Source organism: Nycticebus coucang, chromosome 11, assembly GCF_027406575.1.
Source record: "Nycticebus coucang isolate mNycCou1 chromosome 11, mNycCou1.pri, whole genome shotgun sequence".
Taxonomy (NCBI): domain Eukaryota; kingdom Metazoa; phylum Chordata; class Mammalia; order Primates; family Lorisidae; genus Nycticebus; species Nycticebus coucang.
In genome coordinates, this window is record NC_069790.1 from 17750046 (window position 1) to 17768748 (window position 18703).

The 18703-nt window shown below is 41.4% G+C and overlaps 2 protein-coding genes across 5 annotated transcripts in view; one reads left to right on the forward strand and one right to left on the reverse strand.

Moving 5' to 3' along the window:
• AMPH (amphiphysin) overlaps positions 1 to 18703 on the forward strand; it is a 299359-nt gene that overhangs the window by 258797 nt on the left and 21859 nt on the right. For all 3 annotated transcript variants that reach the window (XM_053608793.1, XM_053608795.1, XM_053608796.1), the window contains one exon: positions 17786 to 17971. In XM_053608793.1, coding sequence (XP_053464768.1) covers positions 17786 to 17971 — 186 coding nt within the window. The remainder of the gene's footprint in view (positions 1 to 17785; positions 17972 to 18703) is intronic.
• LOC128598440 (T-complex protein 11 X-linked protein 2-like) lies at positions 12461 to 13966 on the reverse strand. Of its 2 annotated transcripts, XM_053608798.1 has the most exons (2): positions 12696 to 13648; positions 12621 to 12645 (listed from the first exon to the last, which is right to left on the reverse strand). In XM_053608798.1, the coding sequence occupies exons 1-2, from the start codon at positions 13631 to 13633 to the stop codon at positions 12621 to 12623; spliced, it is 963 nt and encodes a 320-aa protein (XP_053464773.1). In that variant the 5' UTR covers positions 13634 to 13648. The 2 variants fall into 2 exon arrangements, with proteins under 2 accessions (XP_053464772.1, XP_053464773.1); XM_053608797.1 differs by having other exon boundaries at positions 12461 to 13966.

An 18703-nucleotide genomic window follows, 5' to 3' on the forward strand; every position in this document is an offset into this window, starting at 1 on the left:
CTGGATCCATGGAAAGACCTGAGGAGAGATTGGAGAAGTAGCCAGACAACTGTGTGAAGAAGCTCAAAGCAGAGAAGAGCCAGAGGAACGAACTGGAGCCAGCAGGCCCAGGAAGCATCTCGGCAGGAAGACGGTGACAGCGGGGCAGGGGGCCCGGAGCTGAGCCGAGGCTGCAGATGCCGCCTGCTGTGGAGCAGCAACGTGTGATGGGAGCTGAGAGGAACCCCGCGGAGGAGCAAGGCTGCTGCGAGGAGAGCAAGCAGAGATGGCCGCCCTGTCAGAACACATGACCTGGGGTGGGCAGGTAAGAAATGCCCAAAGAACACAGCCAAGGACCTGGCCCAGAAACTGGAGAAAGCCACTTTCTCTCATCAGAGGGATGACTTCTTTCGTGATGGTAGAGTGGAGGACAGCTGGATTCCACTGTGAGAAAGCTTGCTGGTCAGAGGGAAGATGACGATGGGCAGGCCTAGGCTGCTGCTAATGCCACAATAGAGCATTTCCTGCTCCTGGGGCTCCACCTGCACACCCACAGGAGCCCAGAGGTGCTGGGTACTGTGTGCCATCAGCTCCCCCAGGAGGGAGGAAGGTCACTGTTGGGAGGGCTCCGGGATCCAGGGCGACCTTCTGGTTTGAGTTTGCTTCCCCTGCAGCTGGATCCTGAAGGCTGCAGCCTCGGCAAACATCAGCTGGCACTTGTCCACTGGAGGAATCGCAGACCTTCCAACAAGGAAAGCAGCTAATTCCCCACATAGCTATTGTCTCTGATCAGAGCCAGCAGAATGAATAATTTTCTTCTTTGATGCGTAGTGGATTTCAGTTTCTTGTTTGTCTTACTACAGTATCTGTAAATAAAACATCACCAGACTGAGCTGTCCAAAATCTACATAGAAATTCCCATATTCAAGTTCATTATCTATGCTGCAATCCTACACATTCGATGCCCTCTTTGGTCTGCTATCGAGATGGCAAAACAAAGGCGATTGATGTCCAGGTACTGGTCATCCTGGTGGTCTAGGCCCGTGATCCCCAACTCCTGTAAAGAACTGGGACCAGTGTTCTGCTAGAAACCCAGATGGACAGCAGGCTGTGAGTGGGGGGGACAGCGAGTCAAGCTGTGTTGCTCCCCATTGCTGTCGCCACTGCCTGATCAGAGCTCAGGGCTGTGGCAGCTCTGCATTCTGGTGAGTTGTATAATTATTTAATTACATATCACACTGTCATAGTCATAGTAACAATAAACAGAATGTGCTGGAATCATCTTAAAACCATCCGTGCCCAGGGCGGCGCCTGTGGCTCAGTCGGTAAGGCGCCGGCCCCATATACCGAGGGTGGCGGGTTCAAACCCAGCCCCGGCTGAACTGCAACCAAAAAATAGCTGGGCGTTGTGGCGGGCGCCTGTAGTCCCAGCTACTCGGGAGGCTGAGGCAAGAGAATCACTTAAGCCCAGGAGTTGGAGGTTGCTGTGAGCTGTGTGAGGCCACGGCACTCTACCGAGGGCCATAAAGTGAGACTCTGTCTCTACAAAAAATAAAAAAAAATAAATAAAAAAATAAATAAAAAAACAAACAAACAAAAAAAACCATCCGTGCCCCCACCGTCTTCCATGAAACCAGTGCCTGGTGCCACTAAGGTTGGGCTCTGCTGGTCTGGGCAGTGCAGTTCATGGCTCTTCCTGCCTGGTGAGGTTGACAGCAGCACCACGAGCAGGGAGGTGTGGCAGCCCAGCTAGGCTGTGCCCTGCTCTTCCCCTCCATGGAGGCAGCCTTGGCACAGCCCTGCCCGCTAGCTCACCTGCCCAGGCCCCTGCCAGCCCTGCCTGCAGGTGCTTGGGTCAGTGGGTGTAGCCTGGTGCTGGGGATACAGCAGGTGCCTTTGTTGTTTTATTCCCCACATAGCTAATATTGTCTTTAGTTTTACCCCAAACAATAAAATCAAACAGTATGCCTACAAGATGCATTTTAAAAGACAATTCTCATACTTCACCTTTTTGAGATGTTTATATGGTATGCAAGTAATGAAAATATTCTTTAGGAAAAAACTGACTTAAATATTTGTTTTGTTATATATATCATAGAATTAGGTTTAAAAGCAGCTAAATACAAGTGCAGAGCCAATTAATGACATATTTTTTGGTTATAGTTTATCATAGTTAAATCATTTTTAGTTATGTCATTTCTTTTCAGAAAATAAAACTGTACCCACATTTGTTCCATTTTCTTATAAAGAGACCCCTTCAAATTCCCTTTTCTGTCAGCTCTTGTAGTTTACTCAAACGATGTAAAGTAGACCACTGTTCTTTTTTTTTTTTTTTTAAATAAACTGTAATGAAATTAAACTATGGCTAGCATAGTTTCCAGAACATATAAATGGCAAAGAGACAGAGGTTAAGATGTTTCTAGAATTGTGCTAGAATCCTGGAAAATTGACCCATTATTTGGGGAACTACTTTTGTCTTTGCTGTATTTTGTTGTTTAAATATTTCACCAAACTTAAGTTTGCTTGTCAAGATGGATTTAACTGCCAAATTTCAGTTCCTTCTCAGAATTGCTGGACTGTGGCCTATTACCTCCATCTTCCTAGGGATGCGTCTGCGTGAATAGGACCCCCATGCGCATTTCCTCTTTGATTCAGTGGACATTTGCGTGTAGGTGTCAGGCTGTGTTCTGGGGGGTTCAGTGTCCCGTCCCCAATCTGTTGCTCCTCTTGCACAAGTACATCCTTGTTTGGAGACATAGATTTGAGGGATTCAGATTAGGTGTGATTGTATGTGAAGACTTAATACATCCTTCCCTGGCTCCTGTTCTGAAAAGGGTATCTAAGAGTCCCAGCGCGGTAACTAAAATAGGACAGAGAAAACATTTCCTTGTCTACTGGAAACATCAGGCCTAGAGAGATTGTACCTCATTTTAAGATAACTAAGGAAATAAATACATTTTAAAAATAGCATGCAGGGCTGTAGAGCAATACTAAAAGAAGGAAAGGATTACATACCAGAGTTCAACATTTTCTTTAGAGAACATGAAATTAAAAAAAAAAAAAAGTCCTCAAAGTCCAAAGGCAAAATTTGAAAATTGTCATTCTTTTGTTGCCAATAAAATCCAAGATAAGTGAAACAGAAGATGAAGGATGTGAGTATAAGGCAGCCATGTGGAGAATAAGAGAGTCACTCAATGATATGGGAAAAGATCTTAAGGGGAGGCAGTGTGGTGTCAGATTAAAACATGCAGAAGAAATGGCCGAGACCGAAGCAACTGCAGAGAACTATTGATTTAATGGCACAAGGAGGCACTGGAGTAGTTCTCCTAACACAAAGAGAAAAACAGAAGCAAGGGATAAGTCTGGGTGAAGAGTCGGCTCCTGGGGAGGGACTCATTCTAAGGAGGAAACCGCAAGAATGTTGTAGAAGCAATAATGACCCACAGAGGAAAACACACCTGAGCTGAAGTTGACCTGGTGGATGGGATTCTTGCATGTGGGTCGTAGGAAATCACCAATAAAAGGCAAACTTAACGAGAGACTAGCACCTAAATGGGGTCCTGTGCATTTTTAAATTCAAAGTTTAAGAAAAAAGTTCTCCAAGCTCTAGATCGGAAAAGTTCTCCAAGTTCTCTAGATTGGAAATAGAAAAGCCCTACAACAAAGCAATCAGGCTGGGCCTAGAACATCCTCAATACCATAGTGCGGAAGCTGTTAGAACAACATGCAGACTTTGAAAACAAAAATCACACTGTGGTAATTTTACCCCAAGTCAAAGTTAGTCATATGTGAAAGCAGCAAAAAGACATCAAATAGGGTTGTAGAATTCCCACGGGATTCCTGAAAAGTGTTTTATGAAGGTCTATTCAGTTAACTGAGAGGTGAACCAAATCGGTCTGGATGGGGGGGTGGGGGAGATGTGATAAAATGATGTGGCAATGTGTCAGTTGAAGATCCTAGATGGGGTACTTGGGTACTTGCTGTGTGATTCTTTTTATTATTCTCTGTTTGAAATTTTTCATAATGTTGAGCAAAAATCAAAAAAATGACTTAAATGAAGACATCGTAAATAAGGAGAGCTGTACATAGTAGATAAATCATTTAAAAATGCAGCTTAAACAATTGTTTCTTTATTAACCAGAATTTTATCTCACAGTGTTATGTATAACGTCTCAAAAATGGAAACCAACTAGTGCTCAGGGATAGGCATATATTTAGCCATTAATATAATTTTTTAAGAAACATGATCCTGTGTCCAGCGAGTAGCTAAAGCCCCTGTATGTGTAGAAAGTGAACAAAAATAGATGTCAAAATGTTACCATAAATTTTAAAAAATGATTTTTAAATCCATGGTATCCCACTATTTTTTTAATTAGAAAATTACCTATTCTCAGAATGCTACCCTGTGAATAAGCCTGGGATTTCACTCTGGGCAGGGGGAACATCAATGTTCCTCAGTAGCCGTCCAGACTAGCTGCATGACTGGCAAGCTGCTTTTCAGGCGTTGCTAAGAGTTCATGTTACCAAGAAGACAGCAACAAAGAAGCTACGTAAGTAACTGACATAAACCTTAGAGATGACAGCTTCTCCGACAGTCTGTCCCGACTCACGTGTATGAGGTCTCAGGCATTATTGACGTCCGTTTGCAACATCATCTAGAGCAGCGGTTCTCAACCTGTGGGTCATGACCCAGAGGAACTGTTATTATTGGATTGAGGCATTAGAAAGGTTGAGAACCTCTATCCTAGAGGGACCGACTAGTTTGTGTCACCCGCTGTGTCTCCCTGTCTGCAGGACCAAGACCCAGGCTGCTGTTGCCTTGTGTTCATGGCATGCCGTTTCCAGAAAATGTTGCTAATGCAGTTACTAGAGTTGAAAGGACTCTGACATGAATGCTATAGTCACATTGCTTTCCAGTGGTAAGAAGATAAGAAAGTAAGGAGGACTGTGTGAAGCCAGGGCTGTGCATCTCCAAGAAGGTTCCTTGCTGGTCCTCGTGACTTCTGTGTGATGAACAGACAAGTTAGCAATAGTCTTGGTGCCGGCGCCTCGCAGACCCCTTGGATATACAGTGAACAGCAGACGTTTATCCCAGAGGTCGGGGGAACTTGCTAAGTCTCTCTTTGTATTAGGTGTTTTCCAGCATAAATATATTTTTCTAAGAGAGTTTTGGCAGAAGGTAGGATAAAGATGTTTCTCTTCATATTGGAAATGAAGAGAAAATTTTGATACCATTGAACGTCAAAGACTTGAAATATTTTCCTCCGTATCAGTCCACAGGTTTTCATGGTCAACATTTTTTAAAAGCGCAAATAACAGTCATTTATCATTGTGGCTTTTCCTAACAGGTGTAACATACTTGCTACTATAGCAAGCAGAGCATAGAAAATTTTTTTTCTTTTCTAGATCTACAGATTGGAACGAATATGCAGAACTATATGGTTATTATTAATAATAATAAGAGGGATAACTTTTCTCAGTGAAAACTTTTTTACCCTTTTCCTTGATTTTATCTAGAGGTAACACCTGATCTGAGTAAATGGTGTCATATTTTATGTTATTTTGTGTTATTTGTATTATTTTGTAATTCTATTGCAGTTGTAAATATTTACTGGAAGCGCTTTGGTAAAAGCAAAAAAATGTTGAACAGATTCCAGACATGGAGGAAGGACTGGGACACCCCAGTTATGAGGTAATACAGTAGTCCCTGCTTACGTAATTTCTTTTTCTTTTGAGACAGAGTCTCACTCTGTCCCCTGGCTACAGTGCCATGGCATCATAGTTCACAGCAACCTCAAACTCTTAGGCTTAAGTGGTGCGCTTGCATCAACCTTCCTAAGAGATGGGACTATAGACCCTGCCACCAGGCCTGTATAGTTTTTCTGTTTTTAGTAGAGACAGGGTCTCTGTCTTGCTCAGGCTGGTCTCGAACTCCTGAGCTCAGGTTGTCCATGCACCTTGTCCTCCTAGAGTGCTAAGATAACAGGCATGAGCCACTGCTCCCGCCTATGTAATTCTTTTGAGCTCTGTAAAATCAAAGTGTTAATTAAACAGCGTACTAATGGACTCAGAGATGAGTGGCATAGTGTTAACTTCTTTCCAAGTACATCATTCAAATTGTTTGACTTTTCCTCTCTATAGTCAAAGTGCCAGGTTCCTTAGCATTCTACTTTTGCCAGCATTGTTAATTTCAGTATTTGGATGACTCTATCATCATTCTTATCTATGATTTTCTACATGATACATATTTTTTTTCTGTTAACAGAAATCAGGTAAATTGCAAAGTAGCCAAGGCTAGGATATTTGCTCCTGTCAAAAGTGAGGAATGTCAGAGCCCTGTGAGATGGAGCTCTTCGCCGCCACCTGCTGGTGGTTGGTGTCACAGCAGCGACACCGTCTGGTCTTAGGTGTATCCGGCCAGTAACGCCTTATCTCACAGCTGTGTGGTTAGCCCTCCGGCCTACTTCTGATTTGAAGCAGTGACAGAAATTCTTGTGTTTCTCTATGTATTTCACAACATATGGGCCCAATCAAGGCAGGTATAACCCTTAAGCTCTTCTTTAAAATGCTATAATATCAACACGTTGTACCCCACATATGCATAAATGTATTCATGATCTATGTGTATATGACTTAATTAAAAATAAATAAATAAAATGCTAAAAAAATAAATTATCTAATAGAGGAAAAGTTGTAACGTGTATATCTTGTGATAGTAAAATATGATACAACCAAATTCATAGATGTATCAAGAGCTAGAGACAAATTGTGGGATAATAATGAACATTTTGTTTGTATGGAACAAGTTTTAAAAATTACCTTTGACAAAACTATCAATACATCAGAAATATATCCTCTTTTGGAGAGGTAGTATCAATTCTGTTGAGAGTAAAATCCAGTTATTAACATATTGACATGACCCATATATGTGTGTAAGTATTTATAATCACTTGGGGAAGTAGCTTACGAAACAAAAGAATGTCTGTTTTTTGATCTTAGCAATATGTCTGACTGTGTTTAGTGACGTGTGCTTCTCTGCCCATACTGTCTGTATATACACAGAATCCATCTGGCTCAAAGCTGTTGAAACCACAAAGATATTCATAGATACGATTTTTCCAGACAGATGGAAAGTATAACTAACTTAGAATTGTGATACAACGTGCTTTCTACCATTTGATCTCATCAATCGATTGTATGCACATTGTCTTTAAGTATAGTTTTCAATGTGGAAGAAACTTTATTAGGTGCAAAGTATCCTGTAAAATGCCTATTAATTCTCTAACAACAAAGTATGGTAATTTTTCACTTTTCTTGGGATTACCATGTTGTGCTAATTGATGTTCTTGTTATTACTCCCGACAGGAGCACCAGAAACACCCACAAAAAAGATCAATGCTTATTTAAGACAAAAGATGCAATTTTCTCAAGTATTTATTTATTTTTTATTTTTCTTTTAAAACATAGCTGTGTACATTAGTGCAATCGCCTGTACCCATTCTAAGATGCACCATAGATGTGGCCCCACCCATTACTCTCCCTCCACCAAAACCTCCCCCCTCCCTTCCCCTTCCTTGGCCCTTTCCCCATAGTCTTGTGCTATAGTTGGGTTATAGTCTTCATGTGAAAACTATAATTTAGCTTCATAGTAGGGCTGAGTACATTGGATACTTTTTCTTCCATTCCTGAGATACTTTGCTAAGAAGAATATGTTCCAGCTCCATCCATGTAAACATGAAAGAGGTAAAGTCTCCATCTTTCTTTAAGGCTGCATAGTATTCCATGGTATACATGTACCACAATTTGCTAGTCCATTCATGGGTCGATGGGCACTTGGGCTTCTTCCATGACTTAGCAATTATGAATTGGGCTGCAATAAACATTCTGGTACAGATGTCTTTGTTATATTGTGACTTTTGGTCATCTGGGTATAAACCTAGTAAAGGAATTATAGGATCGAATGGCAGGACTATTTTTAGGTCTCTAAGTATTCTCCAAACATCCTTCCAGAAGGAACGTATTAGTGGGCATTCCCAGCAGCAGTGTAGAAGTGTGCCCTTTCCTCCACATCCACGCCAACATTTCTGGTTTTGGGATTTTGTTATGTGGGCTACTCTTACTGGGGTTAGGTGATATCTCAGAGTAGTTTTGATTTGCATTTCTCTGATGATTAAGGATGATGAGCTTTTTTTCATGTGTTTGGAGATCGTGCGTCTGTCTTCTTTAGAGAAGTTTCTCTTTAAGTCCCTTGCCCACCCTGAAATGGGGTCACGTTTTCTTTTCTTACGAATAAATTTGAGTTCTCTGTGGATTCTGGTTATTAGACCTTTATCGGAGGTATAACCTGCAAATATTTTCTCCCATTCTGAGGGCTGTCTGCTTGCTTTACTTACTATGTTCTTGGCTGTGCAGAAGCTTTTTAGTTTGATCAGGTCCCAGTAGTGTATTTTTGATACTGCTTCAATTGCCTGGGGAGTCCTCCTCATAAAATATTCACCCAGGCCTATTCCTACAAGAGTTTTCCCTGCACTTTCTTCAAGTATTTTTATAGTTTCATGTCTTAAGTTTAAATCTTTTATCCAGTGAGAGTCTATCTTAGTTAATGGTGAAAGATGTGGGTCCAGTTTCAATCTTCTACAGGTTGACAGCTAGTTTACCCAGCACCATTTGTCAAATAGGGAATCTTTTCCCCACTGAATGTTTTTAATTGGCTTGTCAAAGATCAAGTAACGGTAAGTAGCTGGATCCATCTCTTGGTTCTCTATTCTGTTCCAGACATCTACTTCTCTGCTTTTGTGCCAGTACCATGCTGTTTTGATCACTATGGATTTTTAGTACAGTCTCAGGCTGATAGCGTGATTCCTCCTGCTTTGTTTTTATTGCTGAGTAATGTTTTGGCTATTCGAGGTTTTTTCTGATTCCATATAAAAAGAAGTATTATTTTTTCAAGATCTCTAAAGTATGACAATGGAGCTTTAATAGGAATTGCGTTAAAATTATATATTGCTTTGGGTAGTATGGACATTTTAACAATGTTGATTCTTCCCAGCCATGAGCATGGTATGTTTTTCCATCTGTTAATATCTTCGACTATTTCTTTTCTTAGAGTTTCATAGTTCTCTTTGTAGAGATCTTTCACGTCCTTTGTTAGGTATACTCCCAAATATTTCATCTTCTTTGGCACTACTGTGAAAGGAATAGAGTCCTTGGCTGTTTGTTCGGCTTGGTTATTGTTGGTATATATAAAGGCTACAGATTTATGGGTGTTGATTTTGTAGCCTGAGACATTGCTATATTCCTTGATCACTTCTAAAAGTTTTGTAGTAGAATCCCTAGTGTTTTCCAGATATACGATCATATCATCTGTGAAGAGTGATCTCTTCTGACCCTATGTGGATACCCTTGATTGCCTTTTCTTCCCTAATTGCAGTGGCTAAAACAATGGAGACAATGGGCAACCTTCCCTGGTTCCTGATCTAAGTGGAAATGATTTCAATTTAACTCCATTCAATACGATATTGGCTGTGGGTTTGCTATTAGTTTAAGAAATGTCCCTTCTATACCAATTTTCTTAAGTGCTCTGATCATGAAGGGATGCTGGATATTATCAAAAGCTTTTTCTGCATCAATCGAAAGAATCATATGGTCTTTATTTTTAAGTTTGTTTGTGTGTTGAATTACATTTATAGATTTACGTATATTGAACCAGCCTTGAGACCCTGGGATAAATCCGACTTGGTCATGGTGTATAATTTTTTTGATGTGTTGTTGGATTCTGTTTGTTAGGATCTTATTGAGTATTTTAGCATCTATATTCATTAGTGATATTGGTCTATAATTTTCTTTTCTTGTTGGGTCTTTCCTTGGTTTGGGGATCAAGGTGATGTTTGCTTTGTAGAACATGTTGGGTAATATTCCTTCTTTTTCTATATTTCGGAAGAGGTTTAGTAGTATAGGTACTAGTTCTTCTTTAAATGTTTGGAAGAATTCTGATGTAAAGCCATCTGGTCCAGGGCTTTTCTTTTTAGGGAGATTTTGTATAGTTGATGCTATTTCGGAACTTGATATAGGCCTGTTCAACATTTCCTCTTCGTTCTGGCTAAGTCTTGGTAGGTGGTGTGCTTCCAGGTATTGGTCGATTTCTTTCAGATTTTCATATTTGTGAGAGTAGAGTTTCTTGTAGTATTCGTTAAAGATTTTTTGAATTTCTGAGGGGTCTGTTGTTATTTCATCATTACCATTTCTGATTGATGAAATTAGAGATTTTACTCTTTTTTCCTGGTTACGTTGGCCAAAGGTTTATCTATTTTATTGATGTTTTCAAAAAAACAGCTTTTGGATTTATTGATCTATTGTATAATTCTTTTGTTTTCAATTTCATTTAATTCTGCTCTGATTTTGGTTATTTCTTTTCTTCTCTGCGTTTGGGGTTGAAGTGTTCTTCTTTCTCCAGTTGCTTGAGATGTTCCGGTAAGTTATTGACTTCCTCTCTTTCCGTTTTCTTGAGGAAGGCTTGCAGTGCTATAAATTTCCCTCTTAGGACTGCCTTTGCAGTATCCCAGAGGTTCTGGTAATTCGTGTCTTGATTGTTGTTTTGTTGCAAAAATATGGTGATTTCCTTTTTAATCTCATCTATAACCCATGTATCCTTCAGCATAAGGTTGTTTAGCTTCCATGTTTTTGTATGGGTATGCAGGTTCCTGTTGTTATTGAGTTCAACTTTTATTCCATGATGGTCTGAGAAGATGCAAGGAATAATTTCTATTTTTTTAAATTTGCTGAGGTTAGATTTGTGGCCTAGGATGTGGTCGATTTTGGAGTATGTTCCGTGGGCTGATGAGAAGAATGTGTATTCAGTTTTTTGGGGATGAAATGTTCTGTAGATGTCTGTTAAGTCCAGATGTTGAATGGTTGAGTTTAAATCTAAAATTGCTTTGCTTATCTTCTTTTTGGAGGATCTATCCAGGACTGCTAAAGGGGTGTTAAAATCTCCAACTACTATGGAAGTGGAGGAAATCGAGTTGTTCATGTCTGTTAGAATTTCTCTTATAAATTGAGGTGCGTTGTGGTTGGGTGCATAAATATTAATAATTGAGATCTCGTCATATTGAGTATTACCTTTAACAAATATGAAGTGTCCATCCTTATCCTTAATTATTTTGGTTGGTTTAAAGCCTATTGCATCTGCGAACAGGATTGCAATGCCTGCTTTTTTCTGCTTTCCATTTGCCTGGAATATAGATGACCATCCCTTCACTTTGAGTCTATATCTGTCTTTTAAGGTAAGATGCGAGTCTCGGATGCAGCAGATATCTGGCTTGAGTTTTTGTATCCAGTCTACCAACCTATGCCTCTTTAGAGGACAATTTAAACCATTCACATTAATTGAGAGTATTGATAAGCCTTTCGAGAGTCCGGTGGACATTTTTAATCCCTTTGTGACTGTGGAAGTTGGAATTTGATCAAAACTTTTTTGGGTGGGTTTACTTTTGTGATGGAGAATTATGCTGGTCTTTATGGAGGATAGGTCTAAGAATGTCCTGGAGAGCTGGTTTAGTTGTGGCAAATTTCTTCAACATGTGAATGTCATTGAAGTATTTAATTTCTCTGTCATAAATGAAGCTCAGTTTAGCTGGGTACAGGATCCTGGGTTGAAAGTTATTTTGTTTTAGGAGATTAAAAGTCGATGACCATCCTCTTCTAGCTTGAAAGGTTTCAGCAGAGAGATCTGCAGTTCTGCAGTTATTCTGATATTCTTCCCCTTGTAGGTAATGGTTTCCTTTCGTCTGGCAGCTTTCAGAATTTTCTCCTTCATATTACCTTTAGTGGAATTGATTATGATGTGTCTGGGGGATGTCTTATTTGGGTTGAGTCGTGCTGGAATTCTGAAACTGTCTGCTATCTGAATTTCGGAATCTCTTGGCGTGTCTGGAAAGTTCTCCTTCATAATCTCATGGAGAAGAGACTCTGTGCTTTGTGAAGCCACTTCATCACTTTCGGGGATCCCTATAAGACGAATATTGGTTTTCTTCAAATTATCTGAGAGCTCTCTGAGAGAGTGGTCTGTTTTTGCTCTCCATTTCTCTTCTTCCTTGAGGGTTTGGGAGCATTCGAAAGCTTTGTCTTCAATGTCAGAAATCCTTTCTTCTGCTTGCTCTATTCTGTTATTGAGGGATTCTACTGTGTTTCTCAGATCTTTAGGGATGCAACTTCTTGTCTCAATGTGTCAAAATCTTTGGTCATTTGGTCTTTGAATCCGTTGAATTCTTTTTTTTTTTTTTTCTTGCAGCTCAGAAGTTTATTAACCAACGGGGTTGGGTGTTTACATGCTGGTGTTTACATGCTGACCCCTGTAGCCCTGTATCCCGGCTGTAGTGAGGGAGATGGCTGGCTTCTCTGCTGGCCACAGGTGATATCATCTCAGGAACATGCTGAGCCCTCTCTCCTGGGTCCCTGTTGCCATGGCTGGAGTCCAGCACTATCAGATAGGTTCCACTTCTGTTTCTTGTGCTTGAACTAGAGTATCAACATTTTTTAGGATCTCAGCATAGTATGGGCCAAATACCTGCTGATTATGATGCATCAGCTTGACAAACTTCCGGCCTAGTTCTGTCAACTCTCCTTCGATGTGATTAAGGCCTTCAGGGAAGTGTAGCAGAGACTCCTGCATGCCACGAACCAAACAGCATTTGAGAAACAAAAGGAGGCGCTGATCAATGATACTACGGACACGGTTTTCTTTCTTGGTGATGTTCTGGAGTTGTCCTATAAGACATACTGTGTTTTCACTGCTTAGGGCAGTAAAGCCCAGGTCCTTGAGGCCACAGTGAATTTCCTGAGACACCTGTTCACTCACATTCAACATAGCTTCTTCAGGCTTGGAGTTAAATTCCTCAGTCACAGCCTTGGTTATGCATTTCAGTTTATCCACAAATCCAGGTGAGTTGAATAAAATTGAACCAGAGAAACTTCTAGCCACTAGTAAGACTGAGGCCAATATAGTCAAGTGGCGCAAATGGGACCCCATTTCCTGGACCCGGATTCTGTCCATCAGCAGAGTCTCAGGGAATTCTTCATTTTCAGGATCCCAGAGGAGGAGATTCAGGTAGCCCTGGTATAGCACCATTATGGGATTGGGAGGATCTGAATTCTTAGCTGCCTTGTCTGGAGGTGAACAGGCCATGCTGGAGGAGCTGGGGATGTCAGGAGAATTCAGACATGGTGTAATGAGGTCTGTGGCTGCTTTGGTTAGCCATTTCTTGGTGTAATCAAGGAGATTGGGTTGTTTGTCAAGGAGTTCCTGGAATTTAGCTCTTTCATACTGGATGGAATATTCCTGCAGGTAGGGTCGAATGCTCTGGATGGTATAGTTCACCATGTCCATTTTCATTAGGCCCAGAACATGGAAGATGCCCCTCAGTAACTGTACTGGATCTGTTATGCTCTGTAGTTTCTTTACTGCTTCATCTCGAACTGGTGCACATAGCAGGGTCATCAAACTAAGAATGTAGTTAGAGAGACGAGAGACATCTAGGGCTCCATGTTCTGCTTCTTGCTTGAGGAGATCCATGTCCAGAACTTCTTTAATCTCATTTTTTAGGCGGATGTGGCGTGGTAATAGCAGTGATAGCAAAACCTCCTTAACTTCAGTCATAAGTTCAAGAGCACAAGTGAATTTGGGAGGATTACTCAAGAGTTGTTCTCTTAAATGGTCCCAAAAAACATTGTACAATGTCTCCATGAACCTGTCTTCCAGACTGTTTGGAGATAAAACATTCTCTTCCATGTAGAAATCTTGATTTACCATGATTTCATGAGCAATGCTCATCCTGGAAACTTCGTTAATTGTTTCTATTAGATGAGGAGAGTAGTTATTTAAACAGAAGTCTTCCTCTTCTTGGTTCTTCTCTGATGTTTCAGAATTATGGGCTCCACACTTTGCTTCATTAGGATCATTTTGGAGTACAGTTTCCTCACTCCTGGGCATCTTGATGTTATCTCTTCTTCTGTTCTGGACCGGCTGCCCCGCGGCTGAGTATCGAATCCATTGAATTCTTGAGATAACTTTTAGAATTCTAATTCAATCTTATTTGCTATCCAGATCCTGAATTCAATTTCTGACATCTCAGCTATTTGTGCATTGGGTCTTGTGCTGTTTCTGCCCCATTGATTCTTGGGGGAGTTGATCTACTCTGATTATTCATATTGCCAGAGTTTTTCTGTTGATTTCACTTCATGATTGTTTTTTACCGTTGCCTCTGGCTGTCCTCAGAGTTGGGGAGGTATCTCTCCAAGATTAGCCCCCTGCGGGATCACTTTATTGTTGCTGGATCTTTGTAGGGAGTGACCCTGTGTAGTTCCTCTGGGGCTGCTCTAGGTGGGGAGTTCTGGTTGTGGAAGCAGTTCCGGTTTGTGACACACCCAGATCCAGCAACAGGGCTGGGGGTGGTGTGCACGGTTCTGTGAGTGCCAGGCGCCCAGTGACTTTGGCACAGAGAGCCCAAGGCTCCAGCAGTCTCTGGCCAGGAAAAGAGCTCTGTGCAGAGGCAGGGAGGGCTCCAAAGGGCACGCAGCTACCAGAGTCCCTGTCCAGATGAATGGGCTAGTGGTGGAAGCTGGGAGGACACAGGAGGGAGGACGCAGGGTTGCGTGGCTTCCGCAGTTCCTGGTCAGGGAATGCGGAGGTCCAGTGGGTGCGGGTCACCGGTCGGGGGTCGCTGCACAGCTCTTATGGAGGTCTGGGCGGCGCCAAGCCCAGGAGTTTGAGGTTGCTATGAGCTGTGACGTCACGGCACTCTACCCAGGGCAACAGCCCAAGGCTCCAGTGTGCCAAAACCGTCTCACTCTGCCCCTAAGGATTAAGGCTGTAAGGCAGCTCAGTCCCCACCTTTAGGCAGCTCAGTCAGTAGGTTACTTTGACCCACCCAGTCCTTGCTCTGAGACCCTGAGGGCGGAGCTTGCTGGGACAGTTCTTTTGCAATGGCTTCGTGCGCCCAGCTCAGTGGCTCAGTCTGGGGCCCCAGACAATGCCCAAAGTTCTCCACACTCCTGCTCAAGCTCTCCCTAAGGCAGTTCAACTGAGTGCCAAGTCCAAGAACACCGAAACAGTTCACAGGTAAGGCCTTTCCAGTTTTCAGTCTCACTGCTGCTTGTACTTACGGTTGCTGGCGTGATTAGGTTGATCGGACACACGCAACCACTTGCCAGTTTTCCACTGTTTTTGTCCTCCTCTTGGGGTCCAGAAGTCCCTTGCTGTCTCCCTGTATCCTCAAAGGGATGATTATAGGCAGATCCCACCGGCCAGAGATGCCTGGAGTCTTGTCTCCCCAGACTCGCTGTTCCCAGTTGCAGGGAAGCTGTTACTCGGCCGCCATCTTTAATCTCTCTTCTCTCAAGTATTTAAATACATTTTTTATTGTAGGAATTTTCAGCCATTCACGAAAATATAAGTTAACATGTACCTGTTACCCTACTTCAATAATTATCAAAATTTATAATTCACTTTAAATAAGTTATCTGTTACAATTAATGTAAAAGGCTTATTTTTTTGAACATAGGTACTTCAGTGACAGGGTAGAAAAAAAGAAATATGTCATGGCTAGTAACTGCATTTTGGGTCAAGGTACCTATGTTATGCAGGGACGTATTTTCATATTAGGAGACTTGTGTAAGAGCCCTAGGAAGTAAACACACTAAGAATGTGCACGATGTTTATACATGTAATAAACAGTATAGTACCGCTAACATTTTTCACCCCCAAATAAAACAGGTTGTAGAAAAATGTACTGCATTCTGTAACAGGTTATTTCCATTTTGAGCATTTACCTATCAATTTGAATCAGCAGAAAGTTTTTTTAAAATATCTTTATTAAGAATATAGGTGCATAGCTTGAGTTCGCCATCTCCAATTTCTGATGCCCACCCTGAAGCACTCAACATTGTCCTTTTCAATTTTCTAAGTTTGAGAGTTAATATTTACAACATTAAGACTTCCTTACTTAGTGAGTTGAACTGGGTACAGCTTATTCAGTAAAGAAAAGAAATGGCTGGGCGGTGCCTGTGGCTCAAAGGAGAGGGGCGCTGGCTCCATATGCCGGAGGTGGTGTGTTCAAACCTGGCCCCGGCCGAAAACTGCAAAAAAAAAAAAAAGAAAAGAAAAGAAAAAAAGAAGAAATGGCTAATGCCTATCACATCGGATAGCCAGATTAATTTTTGAAATATATATCCTGGCTGTATTATATAAGATCAATCTAATATTTTTCTTCCTCAGCCTTTCTAATTTTACCTCCTAAACCTGGTCTGATGTCAGAATCCTGTGAAACAGTTGGACTCCAATTTCTTCAAAATTAATACTTCTGATCGGACTTTGTTTCATTATTTCAAGTTTCAAATACTACTTAAAACTTGTCTTTGGTTGGGTTCCAACCTCAGAAACAAAATTCTTACTGTTTTCTATTGTACTTATCTTAATAAAGAGAAATCCAGAGTTTGATTTTGGCATTTTTGCTAGCCAATTGGCTCTGCAGATATTTGGAGTGCTATAATGCATATTTGATTACAAAACTAATGGTCCCTTCATTCTCCAGAATGAATGAAGAATCTCAAGTATCAGTAGCAAGGAAAGTTATAAGTTAAGATAAAGAAGTCTGCTGATCTGAGGTTAAGCCACAATAGAGAAGGTGCAAATATATATATATATACACATTTTAAGGAAGGAAAAATCCATATTAAATTTGTAATACTCGTCACATTTGACTTCTACAATTAAACGAGATGCTCACTGTGACTTTCATTCATCTTTTTTATTGGTATATATTGAATACTGCAATTTTAATATATTTTTTTCCTTTCTTAAAATGGGTATGTACTGTTTTTTGGCACCCTTTGTACATTGACTCAGTGTAATCTATTAAGCAAATTGAAGGCCTGACGGTATGACTTAACCTTTGCCTTGCATGTCCTTACCTCTTGTTGTAATTGATCTAAACTCCAAATTGCAGGAGTATGTAGTATAATGAGGTGTGTCTGATCTCTCTTCCCTTTGTAGCTAAGATCTAAGATCTCGGTTTTAAGCTTTTCTGCTGTCCCTTGGCTAAGAAAGGGTTTGTTAAGTCATCAGTGGCTTACCATTTTAATTTTGGTTTACATTGCTTTTCTTATGTGGCTTTCCTCCATGACCCAGGTATTGGGCCCAGACTCTTTCCATCTTGTGACTCACATGTACCCTAAGATCCCGTTTCTTGGTTTCTTTTTCTTTCTTTCTTTTTTTTTTTTTTTATTAAATCATAGCTGTGTACATTAATGTGATCATGGGGCACCATACACTAGTTTCATAGACTGTTTGACACATTTTCATCACACTGGTTAACATAGTCTTCCTGTCATTTTCTTAGTTATTGTGCTAAGACATTTACATTCCACATTTACTAAGTTTCACATATACCCTTGTAACATTCTTGGTTTCAACCATGAGTAATGAAAATAGTCTTGGAGGGAGACCACACACTTAAAAGTCCTGTCTTCTGAATACCGTATGTCACTTTCATTTAACTTCCATTTGCTACCCCAATTGCAGGGAAAGCTCAGGAATGTAGAGTTGCTGGATGCTTAGGAAGAAAACAAGTCAAAGTTCTGATGAACAGATGGCAGAATCTGCTGCACTCGAATCCTGGGATTCAATACATTGCAAAGAAAGTTTGAGATCTGAATAGCCTCAGGAGAGGGGGAGAAGAGAAAGGGTTGAGTTTGCCTCTTAGCTGAGGCTCATGGAGACACACACGTGGCCTGTTTGGTTTTTGCTCTACAGATACCTGGAACTGAGGCTGATGTGGCAGCTGAGGAGGCTCCTGTGCAGGAAGCAGAGCCAGAGAAGGCAGCTCTCCCTGCTGAGGAGGGAGTAGATTTAGAGGAGGCCAAAGTTGAGACAGAAACCACTGAGGGTGTAGATAGTGACAGACCTCAATCAGAGGAACCAGAATCAGCAGCACCTCAGGTAAGTGTCCTGGTGGAGGGAGCTGCTGGGGAGGTGGTGCTGGTTAGAGTGTCTCTGTCTCTTGGTTAATGGTGATAACCTCTCAGATGTGGAGTAAGTTTGTAGCAATTTTGTGACTCCACCCCAAAAATTTATTACCAAATTCTCGGAAAGGTTGGTCTCATCATCACTATCAACACTATTGTCAGTATCAACACACCATGGCTGACTGGGCTTAAGCACAGACAGGGGAAAAGGAAACTATGGAGTAAAGTGATGGGGAGGAGGAGTGAAGCCTAGATGCACAAAATGAGGGTGGAGAGACATGTGATTGAGAAGATGTCCATAAAGTGCTTAGCTTAGTGCTGGACACATGGTGGGAACTCACCCTGGTCATTAAACCTTATTCCTGTTATATTCCTGTTCCATGCTTGTTATTCTGAGTGTCTTAAATTCTCTGCCAGGGTCCTTTCACCAAGAGCTCATCGCTATGTTGCCCTTTCCAATGGGAACTAGGCCATTCAGAGCATCCATCGGAGCTGCCCCCACCGCCCGGCTTCAGAACAGTATCCAAAGGCAACAAACTCACGTATTCTAGGGTCTGGAGGCCGCCAGCCCAGGCACCTGCCCCCCACTCTGCCTTCTGAAAGGCAATATGAAGTGTGGGCTTGGTGGTATGCTTTCCTTTTTCCTGAGGATTTTACTTGTAGTGAATTTCCAAAAACCTTTCCACGGTTTGCCTAAGGCTTGAAA

Coding starts and splice junctions, on each gene's coding strand:
- LOC128598440 (XM_053608797.1), bottom strand. CDS start 13,966: ATGCCCAGGAGTGAGGAAACTGTACTCCAAAATGATCCTAATGAAGCA.